This window comes from Egretta garzetta, unplaced genomic scaffold (assembly GCF_000687185.1).
Source record: "Egretta garzetta isolate BGI_Z169 unplaced genomic scaffold, ASM68718v1 scaffold88, whole genome shotgun sequence".
Lineage (NCBI taxonomy): Eukaryota > Metazoa > Chordata > Aves > Pelecaniformes > Ardeidae > Egretta > Egretta garzetta.
This window is the reverse complement of record NW_009260408.1, coordinates 902,571-916,815: the sequence shown is the minus strand read 5'-3', so window position 1 is coordinate 916,815 and position 14,245 is coordinate 902,571. Positions and strand designations below refer to the sequence as shown.

General features: G+C 37.5%; 1 protein-coding gene across 3 annotated transcripts in view; it reads left to right on the top strand.

Moving 5' to 3' along the window:
- Window positions 1-12,425, top strand: part of LOC118452781 — a 24,563-nt gene extending 12,138 nt beyond the window's left edge. For 2 of the 3 annotated variants that reach the window (XM_035899006.1, XM_035899003.1), the window contains 6 exons: window positions 1,355-1,400; window positions 1,754-1,813; window positions 3,920-4,027; window positions 5,671-5,767; window positions 6,773-6,973; window positions 11,114-11,488. In XM_035899006.1, the coding sequence (XP_035754899.1) occupies window positions 1,355-1,400; window positions 1,754-1,813; window positions 3,920-4,027; window positions 5,671-5,767; window positions 6,773-6,973; window positions 11,114-11,193 (592 nt within the window). In that variant the 3' untranslated portion in view covers window positions 11,194-11,488. Of the gene's footprint in view, window positions 1-1,354; window positions 1,401-1,753; window positions 1,814-3,919; window positions 4,028-5,670; window positions 5,768-6,772; window positions 6,974-11,113; window positions 11,489-11,520 lie in introns of those variants that run through there. The other variant, XM_035899004.1, reaches the window with a different exon arrangement.
- Window positions 12,426-14,245: the final 1,820 nt, after the last annotated feature.

The window sequence follows — 14,245 nt, the reverse complement described above, 5'->3', positions numbered from 1 at the left end:
ATGGAGGGCTAACACCTTTTGCTTATTTACTGTTACCCGGTAACAGGAGAAATTTTCTTGTTACTGAAATATCTTTTTGTAAGACCTCTGCTTCTCTGTGGAGCAACTATTAAGGAAAAGGATTAGTTGAAACCAGATTCGAGTCCGGGTTCATGAGTCCTTGTGTTCATTTGTCTGGCTTTCAAATAACTGTAACAGTTCTTAATCTGGAGAGTGAGCTAGTTTGTGAAAACATCAAAAATCGGGAACTAATAAAAGCTCAGACATCCACATCTGGAAATGCTGCTGTCTATTTCTACCTGACACTGATTCTCATTCTGCGGTCTTGTACTTTCAGTTTTAAGAACAGCATCCTTTGGTAAATCACTTAATGTTGTTCTTTTAAACCGGTTGTTCTGCTACATCCTGGGTAACTATGAGCAGCCAGGTGTTTCAGGGGGAGACTGATTTGTAAGTTGGTTACTAAATTAAGACTTCAGCTTGTTCCTTTACTGCTTATTTTTGTGAGACTTCTGGGAGATGTGAACTCAATATATAGTTTCTTGAAAGGTGTAAGATCAGATTCTCATTGACAGCAAGCAGTCAATTGATGTTTCCACTTAGAGATTCTGCAATATCAGTCTGAGGATTCCTGTTACTCCTAATTTCTTTGTAGTGAAGCTCTGCACACACAGTCATCTGAAGAGGTGTAGTATTTTATTTTGAGTTCATTAAATGTGTCATCTGCTTTTACTGCACTTTTGATTCCTAAGAAAGATTTCAAGAATGAGGGGGGCTTAGGCTTGGCAGTCGTATGGTTTTGGTTAATTTAAAAAAACCCAACCAATCTCAGCCCTGGTTACTGGGCTTGCAAAGGGATGGAATGCATCTATAGTAGTTGTAGTTGAAGAACAGCATAAATATGGGTTAGTAACTTTTGACCATATGAATCTTTTTATGCCCAATATCTCTGTGGCCACATTGTAAAATACTTTTTATAGCTGAATTTTTGTAAAGGCGAGTTTGTGAAGTGGTGATAAAAATCGTAATTAGGGGCCTTGTATTTCTGCAATGCAAACAAAAAGCTTACAGCTTTTCCTACCAATGTCAAACTTCTATCTTAACTTTGGGTTTTAGAACTTCTGTACTAGCTAATCACGCTAAAAAACCCCTCATAAATAATTTTTACAATGAAATCTGGGACCACTGGATTTCTGCAAGGAAATAATGTGACATCTCAGAGTGTGTCAGAACTAGTGTAGTAGTAGTGTGCCAGGAATTTAAACTGATTATCAGTTATTGACTGGCTACATATTTTTGATAGATCAACCAACTGTATATGGATTTATTTATTTATTTATTTTTCTGTCTTAAGGTGTGAGACCAATAAAGAATTGCAGGAAGAAAACAAGAAAGTTGAGGTGAATATTTTCCCTTTAATGGGTTGCTCCAGTTTACGAATAGTTGGGGAAATAATTACTTTAATATATGATTGGCAACAGTGTTTGCTTTTGTTTATTCAAATTAATAATATTATTGCTAATGAATTAGCTACAAGTTACTAAGCAAAATTATTAAGAACAAGGTTTGTTCTTACCTTGTCATGAGAACACATGTACCCGTTTCATATAAGCACATACAACATACAGTTTAATTAGAGCAAGAATCTAGAATAACCATAATAATAATTACTGTTTAATTTTAGTTATAATTACTGCAGATAATAGACCTCTGGACTTTTTTTTTTTTTTTTTTTTTTTTTAATGTTAACCAGCAAGAATTTACAGCAAATCCTGAAGAATTCACTAGTCAAGAAGAACTGTTGGGTTATTTGGTGAGTGTTAAATCTTACCTTCCAATGTAATTTTTTTGGGGGGAAAAAAAAAAAGAAATTACAGAATTACTAATTTTAAAATGTAGCAAGTAACATCAAAGCCAAAATGTAGGCAGCCTGCTAATCTTAGCATTTTGTCAGAAGCTAGGATTTAGAATAAAATTAATATCACTGGATAATAATATATCTATTCGTTCTAAAGTTTCTAGACAGGGTTTTTGCCAAAGTCCTGGTTTCCTGTCAGAGGAATGACTTGCATTGAAAGTTAATGTATTTTTCTCAGCTATAGCTTAGCTCCACTCCTGGACTACATGTTTAACTAAAACGACCTTTTAAATTTTTCTTTCTTTTCCTTTATAATTGATCTATCATTTCCAAATGAGGAACTTGGAAAGATGTAATTTAATAATGGAAGAAAGCAGAATGAAGAAAAATATCTGAGATACGCAGAAAGAAGCAATTTTTAAGAAATAAAATACAAGTTGTATACTTAAACAAAAAAACCCAAACCCATAAACTAAAAAAACCTACCTATTCCCATTGTACAGTAAGTAGTAGAACACCCGAGTTCTGTTCAGTTGTTGAAAATATGTATTCCGTACACATTCACGGCAGAGATACAATCAATAAGAGTGAAAAACTATCAGTTGCCAGTTGTTAAATGTATTAACAACATTTGTGGTCTTGCATACAGAAACAGTGATTTTATTAAAAGCATCGGTGACAAACTGTACGTAAATCTTTTCTGATAGTTCCTGTGACTCAGCTACTGCATGGTAATTTAAGCACTATGGACTATCATAGAATCTTTTTTCCCCCTTTCAATAGGGAATTAGGTGTAAAGATTGCACCTTGCTAATAAAACTTGAATTTGTTTTGAGGCATCCTCTTGCTTAGTGTGATTGTCCTTCAAGAACAGACTGTTGGGAATGTGATTAGAATTATGTTCTATTTTGAAAAGTTTGAAAATTGTTTAATATTAGCGTCTATAGCCATTTTTTTAAAAGCTGCATTATGTGTTTCTATTGTTGTTGAATTCAAAAGGCTTCTTATGTAGTGGAAAGTAATTTTACAAGTATTTTTTTGGGCTTGCTGTTCCTATCATGGAATAAATCCAGTTGTTCAATAATTATCCATACTATATACTTTTTTAACTGTGAAAATCGGTATGCTCAGCTTTGTCATTAAAATAATTGTATTTCTTTTATTACCTGGTAGCAGAGATACCCTTGCCTAAATTTAATCTTATTTTTCCATCTAGCTTTTGACAAGACCTTCTTTAAGTGTAACTGCAAACCAGGAGAGATAAATACTATTAGTGTTAAAAATATAATATAATCCCTGTTATACTGTCATATATGAATTTCATGCTATTTTTTTTATTACATTTCTGCATTGTCTGCAGTGTTTAAAGCTGTCTGTTTCTAATCCAGAAGACTTTGAAGTGTTAGGACAGGCCCTCAGTTCTGCTACATTGTACCCTGTGGAAGTGTTTTCAGCAGAACTTTATTACTATAGACAAGAGGATGATGCATGTAGCTCTCTCTGTGAGGCCTGTTAGCACTAGAACTTGTTTCCCTACTAGAGCTTTAGATTTTCAAAGGCTGCTTTTTTTTTTTTTTTTTTTTTTCCCCCCCAGCTGCAAGGCGGCATGTATTTTTACATTCAGTAGTGTTCTGGATTTTTACTGCTTTCTAGAGAAATGGGTTATGACTGTGTTGCCTCGGGGAAGTTGTACATATTCATTTGTATGCAGGTATCTTGGGAATAGATCAAAATGCTTATGGAAAAACATTTTCCTGTATGTATTTCCAGGAATATTCTTGGGTTGTTCCTTTTCAAATTATTGTATTGGGTAGCTGCAGCTTCCTTCTGTTAGGATCCCCTTCCATTTCCTGCCCTCCCTTCCCCCTCCTCCCCCCCCCAATTTATGGGATTAAAAGTAAAAACTTTGCTTTGTAACTTCAGCTATGTCTGACAGAAGGATAGAGACATAAAAAAATGAGGTTCCTGCAGGTTTTGTTTATACATGATGAAACTTTAATCTTTCAGAGGGAAGATTTTTTTATTGTGTGTTGTTTGTTTGTTTGTTTTTTTTTTCTCTAGCAAAGTTTTGAGATACTGAATGAAGATGATGCTTCGTTTATCCTAAAGGTTACGCAGACTCTTACAGATGCACTAGTGGAATATCGTCAGCAGGCTGCATCAAAAAAAGTAATTTGCATTTTGTTTTGGTTTTGTTCTACAAACCTGTAGATTCCTGAAATGATTCATTTTTATTATTATACATAGTTTAACTATACTTAAAAAAAAATTGCTGTGGAGACCATATTGTAAGTTTTGGCCATTAAATGCTTGAATTTTTGTAGTGATGGTAGGATAAACTGTACTTAATACTCTTCGAAGGTGCTTGCATATTTTTTTTAATAGAAGTTAAAAATCATCTTGTCTCTTATTCCTCATGCTTTTCCTTACATCTAAGTTTTTCTGCTCTTTTTGCCTCTTTTCAATTCTACCTTAAGATTTTCTCATCTCCGCTGACCTCCATGACACTCTTGTTCTGTATTCCATTTCCTTTCCCAGCCTTCACTTCATTAATTTTGTAATCAGACATTAATGATGTTAATTTTCTTTCTTATACAACTTTTTTTTGGTCCTACTCTTTGGACTGTTCCCTTTGAGGTGTCTGTCTTCCCACACTATTAGAAACACATTTTTTTCCCCTCTCTGCTATTACTTTTGACTGGCCTGTCTTTATGTAGGCATAGTATGGAGGTGTTCAGAGGAATACTTTGAGGCTGCTGTGGTTGCCACTTGTGTTCCCTGTACCTCCAGTTTACATTCCATTATACCATAATCTCCACAGTTTCCACGCTTGGAATGATTTTTCATTCATTCCCCCATTGTCAACAGGGAGGGTAGGAACTTTTCCTCTTATTGGTGATCCATTCAACATATTTGCTATAGGAAACAGTATTCCTTATTCCTCCCAACACTTCTTAGAGAATTGTCAGTACCGAACAGACTTCTCATTCATCACAACAGTTAATCCTACTACTACAGCTAGTTAACTGCTTTTTTATTTAAGGGGTGAGCTTTAAGTGGATAATGCCAAATGTGGGTAAGTACCAGCCAAAAAGATGAAGATAATTGTAGAAGTGTCACTTCAAGAAAAATGTTTCTTTTTTTTTTTTTTTTTTTTTTTTTCTTCAAAAGCCTTTCTTAATTCAGGACTTTATTATAAAGTTTATCTTTGTTCCACATATTCCATCTTCCCTCTCTTGCTTTCTTTCTGCCGCAAAGGTAATACTCCATGACAAACTCCATGCCTATAGTTCTCATTAATTATTTACTGCTTTTTACTTCCTCATTAAGCTTACTTTCACCTTATTCCTGTTGGTTTTTCCATATAGGATTTTGTTTTATTCATATGGAAAGAGGGCAAAATCTGATGTGGTACAAAACAATCAAGTTCTAACCAAAGTAACTTACCAGTTGTAGAAAAATATTTTTTTGTCGTATTCTGAACTGTGATCTTTTAACTGGTAATTTTTTAACTAAGTCTTTTGTTCTGAGTGTAAAATGCTTCCTTTTTAGACCTGACAGCTTGAGAATTGGGCTCTGTAAGTATCACTTCTTGGCCTAATATAGTGCTTTTTCAGATGTAGAAAGATACCATGAGCAGTGTGTGCACAGGAGTTCATTACCAGCTGTATGATTTTCAAATAAATTTTTGATTTTTCAGATTTGGTAGCAGAAATACTGGTCTTATGTGCTTTGTGATCATTAATGTTGTTGTTTTGTCATTTTAAGAGGTTGTCTTGAAATTCTGAACATAACTTCTTTCAAACTTGTAGGACATGTTAGATACTGAATATAATGGAGAAGAAGCATTGGAACGTTCCACGGAACAGTCTGACCAGACTTCAGCAGATATTAGTGACTCGGATACTGGTAATGTTAGCATTGCAGTCTTGCATGTGCTTTAATCTTAACAGTGAACCTTGCATAAACTTTAGTAAGCTTTTTTCCCCCTGCTTCCCTATAAAAGCAGAGCTCACGAGCAGAACAAAGCCAAGGTCAGGTAGTGTAAATGAATAGTTTGGGTTTTTTTTCTTCTATCTTCTGCAAATGTTAGAAAGGGCAGACTATTCAAAAACATTCATCCTACTTAACTGTAGGATTTGGGGAAAAATTAGTTGTGTCTTAACTTTCCTCTGTCCAGAGGCAACTGTTTGGAAGGAGGCTTTCAAAGTTTAAATCTGGCTTCGCCCCCAACATTTCTTTCCCTTCTTGATGGAGAAGAGGCTTAATGCAAGTCTAGTGCAATCAGTATGCTAGTAGAAACACAAATATGTTGTATAGGATGGAAAATTCTGTTTAATACCTGAACATTGCAGCTACTTGGCCTCAGTACTTCTGATTAATTTTTTTTAAAGAATCTGTGATTTCTTTGAGGTCATTTCCTTCTTGATATAAACAAGTGGTTATTTTTCTCAAGCATATGAAGTACAATTCTATGTTTGGAGAGGAAAAATACCCAGAATGTTAGTGAAGCTATTTTGTATGATTTATTTTTTTTTTTCTCTCTGCGGTGGCAATTTTCTTTTTTTCTAGGAAGCTTAGCTTTTGAAAACCTCAATTAATACAATGCTAATAACAAAAATTGCAATGACCTACAATATATGAGACTTGGAACCCTTAGTTCCTTTTTGTAAGCATAATGGAAATAGCTTCCACCCACCTCCCCACCCTTGTTTCTCCAGGATTTTCTGTAAATGAAAAGCATTCCTGACTCTCAGTTGTATGAAAATGTAGCAAAGTCAGATGTGAACCTTACCAGCAACGCTGCTGTGCCAGACTGGAAGTGCTTGTTTTGGGAAGCCCTATTTAGAGAAATAAGTAATGAAGCCTTCAGAATCTTCTCGTACTGAAAAACAATATTTCTCTTTTTTTAAGACTATTCAAGCAGCCGATCAGCTAAGCAGTCCTTATCTGTAAATGAAGATGATGAACCCCAAACCTTTTCAACTGGCTCTTTGGAAACAGCATATGAGAACAACATCACTACTGAATTTTTGAACAGCGTAAGAAATATGGATGTTGAGGAAGTTACTGCTACTCTACACAAAATAGCAGCAGCAAATCCAGCTTTCAGAGGTAATTCACATACACATACATACACACATATAAAAAAATATAAACATAACATAATTTTGTTAGCTCTGTGAAATACTAAGGAGTATATCAGTCAAAGAACTTTGAGGTATTAAGGAGGGCTAAAGAGACTCTTTTTTTCCCCCTTTAACTTTTTTGCAGGATCCAGTTTAGGAATGGTAATTCAAAATGGCTGTCTTCCTGTGAAGGTGTTAATAATTGTTGATTTATTTTTTTTTTTAATACTTTTCTCATTTGTGCATAGTAACTTTTACATAGTGAGAGATCGTAAGCTAAAATCAAGCATATTCCTGTTAGAAAAAAGGAGAACCTTTTGTCTGTGATATAACTGGTGAAACACTGGTTTCGGGACTGACAACATCAAAGAAATTTTTACTTATTAATTCCTGAAGGAACTGTACTTGCACAGTAACATATAAATAATAATGACTCAGAGACAAGTAGTCTTTCTTTTGCTTACAAGTTTCTAACAAGTTTTAGCTACTAAACCTTCCCACGTCTCCAGTCAACTGCTGCCCTTTCTTCAGAAGCTTCCTGTGTTCATTTCTAAGCTTCTCGGAGTGTGTTTAGGATCATCAGGGTTAAAAAAGAACAATGAAGATGAGTACATTGTACAGAAGCTGAAGATATTCTTTGCCTGAGTGCTCACTGTGGAAGAAACTGGAGAGACTGCAACCCATGCCATAACCTCTCCTTGGGCACGTGTGTGTGCACATGTGCACCAAAAACTCAGCAGAATATCTGTCTGGAATGGAAGTTCTGAAGCAAATTGGCAACATAAACATAGCAAATTGTTTTCTCCCTTCCATGAATATCACCTGGTCCTAGGGACCTCCAGAACAAAATGGTTAAGTTACTGATAGTGATTTCTCCCATAAAGCTTCCTTTGGAACCTGAAAATTTGTGGGTGACAAATGTGGTTCTCTTATGTAGATTTCTCTTGGTTTAGGATTTTGTTGTGTGTTGAACATAGCTGCTTGCTCACTGCTCCTCCCTTCCCCCCGCCCCACAGCTGAACAGGGAAGAGAATAGGAAGAATAAAAGTGAGAAAACTCGTGGGTCATGATAAAGACCGTTTAATAAGTGAAGGGAAGGTGGGGAACAAATGATGCAAAGACCATCACTCAGCACTTCGCAGAAGCAGACTGATGCCCAGCCAGTCTCTGAGCAACAGCCACCTTGGAAGCCAACCCCACCTCCTTGCCTCCCCAATTTTTATTGCTGAGCATGATGTATGGAATGTCTCTTTGGCTACTTTGGGTCGGTTGTCTCAGCTGTGTCCCCTGCCAGTCTTTTTTCCCACCCCCCTAATCACTGTGAGGGTGCAGTGTGGGAAAGAGAGAAAGCCTTGAGCTGTGCAAGCACCCTTCAGCAACAGCCAAAACACTGCTGGGTTATCAGTAGTGTTCTGGCCACAAATCCAAAACACAGCACCATACGGGCTGCTATGAAGGAAGTTAACTCCATCCCAGCCAAAACCAGTACCGGATTCTGGGTGATCTTTGAAACTGCCAGCTTCTACTGGGCGGGTGAATAGAAATTGTTCAGAAAAACAAGGTAGGAATTAGTGGACAGCTGGAAAAATATGATCTGCTTAGACAGGTTGGGGGGGAATGAATGGCTTTTGTGATAAGAAATCCTTACTTAGGGACTTTCTGGATTTGTCCGAAAGGGGTCATGTTGCGAATGAGCGATTTTAGACAACTTGATTTAGTAGCAGTTTAGAATTTATTTGTGCCTTTACAGCAAATCACAGGATTAGATTGTGATATTTTACTAGCACTCAATTATCAGTCAATTAACAAAGTGATTTGACAAAATTTGTTTTAATGGAAACAGCAACTTAGTTACAGATTCGAAGATGGCAAGGTTCACTCTATTACTGCATAGAAGAAGAACACAAAGGAAAATTAAGTTACAGTCAAGTTAGAATGATTCACAGAGAGATTGTGGATGCAGAGGTTAAGGAAGACCCTCCTGTTGAGTCATGAGGTTCAGAGTAGACCCCCCTGCTTTCTAAACTCCTTCTCAGAGAGGAATCTAGGTACGGCCAGGTCCAATCTTAGTCTCAGACTGAGTCAACTGTCTATGTCTAAGGATAATATGTGTCTAGCAGCAGTCAAAGTTTTATTCACAGTTCTAATGTGGATCACAAGATTTTTAGCAGCACTTCATCATTGACTAAATTAATGTTCACAGACTGAGTCAACTGTAATCACGACAGAATCACTCTGTAATTAAATCACACATTTACTAATTACTTAGATTGATTCACACATGCATACACACAGACGTAGTTTTTGACTGCCTTACACATATGAAATGTTATATATATGTATGTGTGTGTGTATATATATATATATATATATATAAAGGTATTCCTGTTTAAAAATTGCCCTCGAGTTTAGTGAAATATTTATGTCAAACGTCGTGGCATTTCTCAATGAGTGAAGGTTGAGCCTCAAGGAGTGAAGGGTTTCAGCCCAGGCTCTGCCACTGGTCTTTGGCAACGGACCTCTGATTTTCACAAACATCAGAGTTTGTGAGCTCTGAGAGGCATCCCACTCAGAGGGAGAAGCTGATTGCAGCTCACTGCAGTCCAGGAGAGCTCAAGGGGCCTCATTTAGGACTGCTGTTCATAGGGTCGTGAGATGATTGGCTTTAGTCATCAGTAAATTTCCATCCTGGCCACAATCCGGGTTGGTAATTACCGGAATTCTAGTAATGATAGTACCACTTCGCTCAGGTTATGATCCAGGTAAGGTATGTTCCAAGGCTGTCAGGGGATAAATGATTGTTCCCGCTCTCGCTCCCTGCCTCAGCCGTGTCGGAGTTCCTGGTACAATTAAGAAGCGCTTAATCATCCAACTCATTACACCAAGGCCAAGATCTGACAGGAATTCCTGTGATCGCCAGCAAAGGAGTCAGATGAAGGTGGTCCAGTTCATGTAGTTTGTTTGGAATTCCAAGAAGCTTTTGATAGGTACCCTAATCAGAGGCTTTTAGGGGGACTCACTGGCTGTGGGAAAAGCGGGAAATCCTTGCACTGTTTAAATAATAAACAGATAGCAAACAGGCAATTACTTTTTACAATGAAAAGAGGATCCAGAAGAGAACTGTAGGTCTGTGCTTAAGACCTGTGCTGTTTATTATCTTCACAAATGCCCTGGAAAAAGGGATGAGTATCTGGATGACAAAATTTTTGTCAAATTCAAAGCAGTTAAAAGCATTGTTTGACTGATGGAATTTCAAAAGCTCCTCATCAGATCAGTGGAAATACCAACTTAGGAGTCAGAAAAATATGGCAAATACAAGGAATTAAGTAAAGAATGGAATGCAAGATGGGAGTTGTCATTTTGCTGTTGCATAAACTCATGCTTTGCCTGTATCTGGCATAGGGCATATATTTATGTTTCCCTTATTTCAGATAAAGGACTTTATTGTTGCATAAGGTTTATAGAAGGCAACAAAATACGGGAATATCTTCCATGTAAGAAGCAATAGAAAGCTAGGGCTCTTTTTGGCCTGGAAAAGAGATGATTGAGATATAACAGATAAATGGCAAATGAACTTTGATGAAACTAAGCAAACTGCAGTGATGATGGAACCAGCACTGGCTTCAGCATGCAACAATTCAACACCGCACACCACCTCTCCTGCCATGACAGTCTGTTACGACTGATGGAGTCCAAAGGCATGGACTAAATGAACTCAACTGATGTTTTATAGAGACGGTCCATAGGCTAAAGGAACGACATCTGTGTGTATGTATCAAGACAGGAATACTGGTGGGGATTAATTGGAATGTATTGGAAAATGTAGGACCTGGGCATGATGTAGGTGGTATAGAATGAGGGGTGGATACTGTCCTGGTTTTGGCTGGGACAGAGTTAATTTTCTTCCCAGTAGCTGGCACAGTGCTGCGTTTTAGATTTAGTATGAGAAGAACGTTGATAACACACTGATGTTTTAGTTGTTGCTGAGTAGTGCTTACACCAGTCAAGGACTTCTCAGTTTCCCAAGCTCTAATGTTTCAGTATATAACTTGTGTTTTTAAATGCATTTTATCATCAAACCACTTATTTTCTGTTTTTACTTTTTGTTTGTTTGCCTTTCACAAAGGAATTGATATTCCGAATGTTATAAGGATCCTGACTGAAAGTGGAACTCTGAGAAGACCAAGCAATGGCAGCACACAGTGACATGGTAGTTAATAGAGTTAATATAGCAATGTTTACTTTCTGTAAGTTTGAGAATGTTGTTTTACTTATATGAACTCAATGTAGCTTATTTTGCTATGTTCAAATTTTGTACATTTTTATTTAAATTAATAACTGGGTTTTGACATTCTTGTTATTTATTTCTCCATATAGCAGAAATTTCTATATTTGTGGAAAGGTTGTAACACTCATGTTCATTCTTTCCATGTTAAAACATACTTTTAAAACAGGTCACTTGTTTTTTGAAATATCTTTAAATACTGTACATTGACAGTCTGATCTTTTCTTGTTGTTGTTTCTTTTACAAAGAGTTATCAACAGAATGAACTACTGCAGTCAGCAGTACAAATTCATCCTACAGCAAATACTTGGAAGTTATTCCCTGCGGCTGCTGGGCCTGACTCAAAAGCTATTGTGATCAAAAATCCCTTCCCATGTAAGGATTATGAATAGGCTTCCACAAATTTTTTTAAGATTAAAAATAATAATAAAAAGCTAGTGCTATCAGGCTAGTTCTGTGTTGAGAGGTTCCTGGACTACAGGCAGTTTAGGGAGCTGAGATAGTTGGAAGTTTTAGTGAAGTCAACCAGATGCCGGCTGTGTCTGCAAATTCAGGGGTATGTCTCAAGAGATCTAACCAGACGATGGTTAAGAGATGCTGATGTGGCAGCCAAAGTGTCTTTTGTCTTCTCTAATCCCACCTGTGTGCGAATGAAACGAAAGCTGGCTTATACTGTCCTTCACTTCAGGCTCTTGTAACGTGAACTTTTTTCCAGCTAAAGTAGTAGTGGGTTTGACTGAATGTAAAGGTCTATATAGACTATATGACCACTGCTTTTGTAGGATGACGAAAAATGTTTTGGGTGGTTACAAATCAGTGTGCTTGGGGGAAAAAAAAAAAAAAATTTAAATTAAATTGCATAATTAAAATTTGCTTCCTGCTTGTGATGTTGGGTAGCATTTAGTGGTTCTAATTAAAGCTCTTCAGCTTTGCAGCCAAATGCTGGTATAATATAGACATGCTGGGGCCAGATGGTAAATGAACCTTTTAATGTTAACTTACATTTTTTTTTGAGATCTGGATGGAATTGAGAATCCTCATCCTAATGGTTTCACATCTTCATATCATGGAATGCAAGATGCCATAAAAATAAGGTAACAAAGAAAGCAGCAACAAAATTGGTTACTTTTATTCGATGAACAGGCACAGGAATGAAAACAGTTCAATGACAATTAAAGAAATTAAAGCACAAAATGCTGCTTTAAAGCAACTGTGGAGACTTTCTAGAATGCCTCTAAATATGTTCTTGTCAGAAGCAGAGCTGGAACCAGAGCTCTTACGGCTCACTTACCCTATAATAGGGACAATGTTAATGCCTGCTTAATGAAGATGAACTTGATCAGTAAAAACATCTTTTAGTTGATGGGAAACTCTGAATTCTGTTTCTGTAATGCAGAAAATAAAAATAGAAACATCTTTTTGTTTGTTTGTTTTTGAAGTGCAGAACATTCTATTAATTAAAATAATAAAATTGGAATTTTCAGCTGTTGTAAATGGCCACCTCTGCGACAGCTTCTTTTTTTCCTTTTACTGTGGAATCATTTCTAGTGGAAATAAAATCAAGTTGAAATTACTTGGATTTGAGGTTTGGGTTTTGTTGTTTTGGTTTTTTCCTTCCCCTTGGGTGCAGGAAGAGCATGCTGAAAATGGAAAGGCCTCTGAATCTATAGCACACCAATATAAAACGGCGTGAATGGTACGCTGTGGAGCATGGCTGTACTTCTCTAAGGCAGCTGAGGAAAGTGAACTGCACAAAGATGATGCAGTGCACGCTTCTGGAAATGTTTTCTGAGAGACTGTCTAACGTAGTCTATTCCGTTGTCCATCTTCATTACTCATAGTCTATTCATCTTCCCCTTAAAACTTTTTTTCTGGTGCAAACAGAGGCTGCAGAAGAATTACATGATTTTGTGCTTGTATCTGCCTGTGTTCTGTGATGGCTTGGGATATTCTTACCCTAATGGAAAAAGGTATGTTTGTTCCAAGACAGGCTTTAAGGATAATTTTTTATCTTGTGCCAGAATTTTAAAGTAAGAAAAAAAGGGCGTTCTCTTTCTTAATGATGCTTAAACGATGTTGCTGACGGTGTTTAATATTTTACATTTTAACTGTTTCTCACAGTAACAGCCAGGCAGACAGCTGGGGTAGCTGGAGAATCAATAGAATTGGAACTTAAGCACGAGCAAGAAAAATTGAACCAAGAGAGAATGATTTTTTCTTTTAGCTTTACCTTACTTTTACACATTTTACTTGGAGACCAGAGAGCTTTGGGGCAGTGATCTCTGACAAAAAAACCCACAGAACTGGTACCCCTCTTAGAAGGAGAAGGGTTTTCACAGGTGCCTTGCTAGGAAACGAAAAGTTCTGAATGTGCCGCAGAAGACTTGCGGTAGATGGTGATGTCTCTTCCAGCCAGGGATGGGAACATCCTCCTCTTGTTTTGCTTCCCGCGCCCTCTGGGCCTCCGCTCTGACCTTCCCCCCGAGGAATTCGATACCTGGCCTGGTGCATTTGATCTAGGTAGTGGCGTACAACACGATAGAGCCTGCCTGCTGGCCCGATACTGCCTGCCAAACCCGAAATGTCTGTGCTGACTCGACACGGCCTTCGCTGAAACCGTTCAAATCTCTCTTATCGAGAAGCTGTCACGGCCCACCTAGGGTTGGACTAGATGATCTCCCGAGGTCCCTTCCAACCCTTGCGATTCTGTGATTCAACGGCCCGCTGCTCTACTATATATGCATACACCTGTATATGCATGCACTGCCTGCCAAACCCGAAATGTCTGTGCTGACTCGACACGGCCTTCGCTGAAACCGTTCAAATCTCTCTTATCGAGAAGCTGTCACGGCCCACCTAGGGTTGGACTAGATGATCTCCCGAGGTCCCTTCCAACCCTTGCGATTCTGTGATTCAACGGCCCGCTGCTCTACTATATATGCATACACCTGTATATGCATGCATACACCTGTA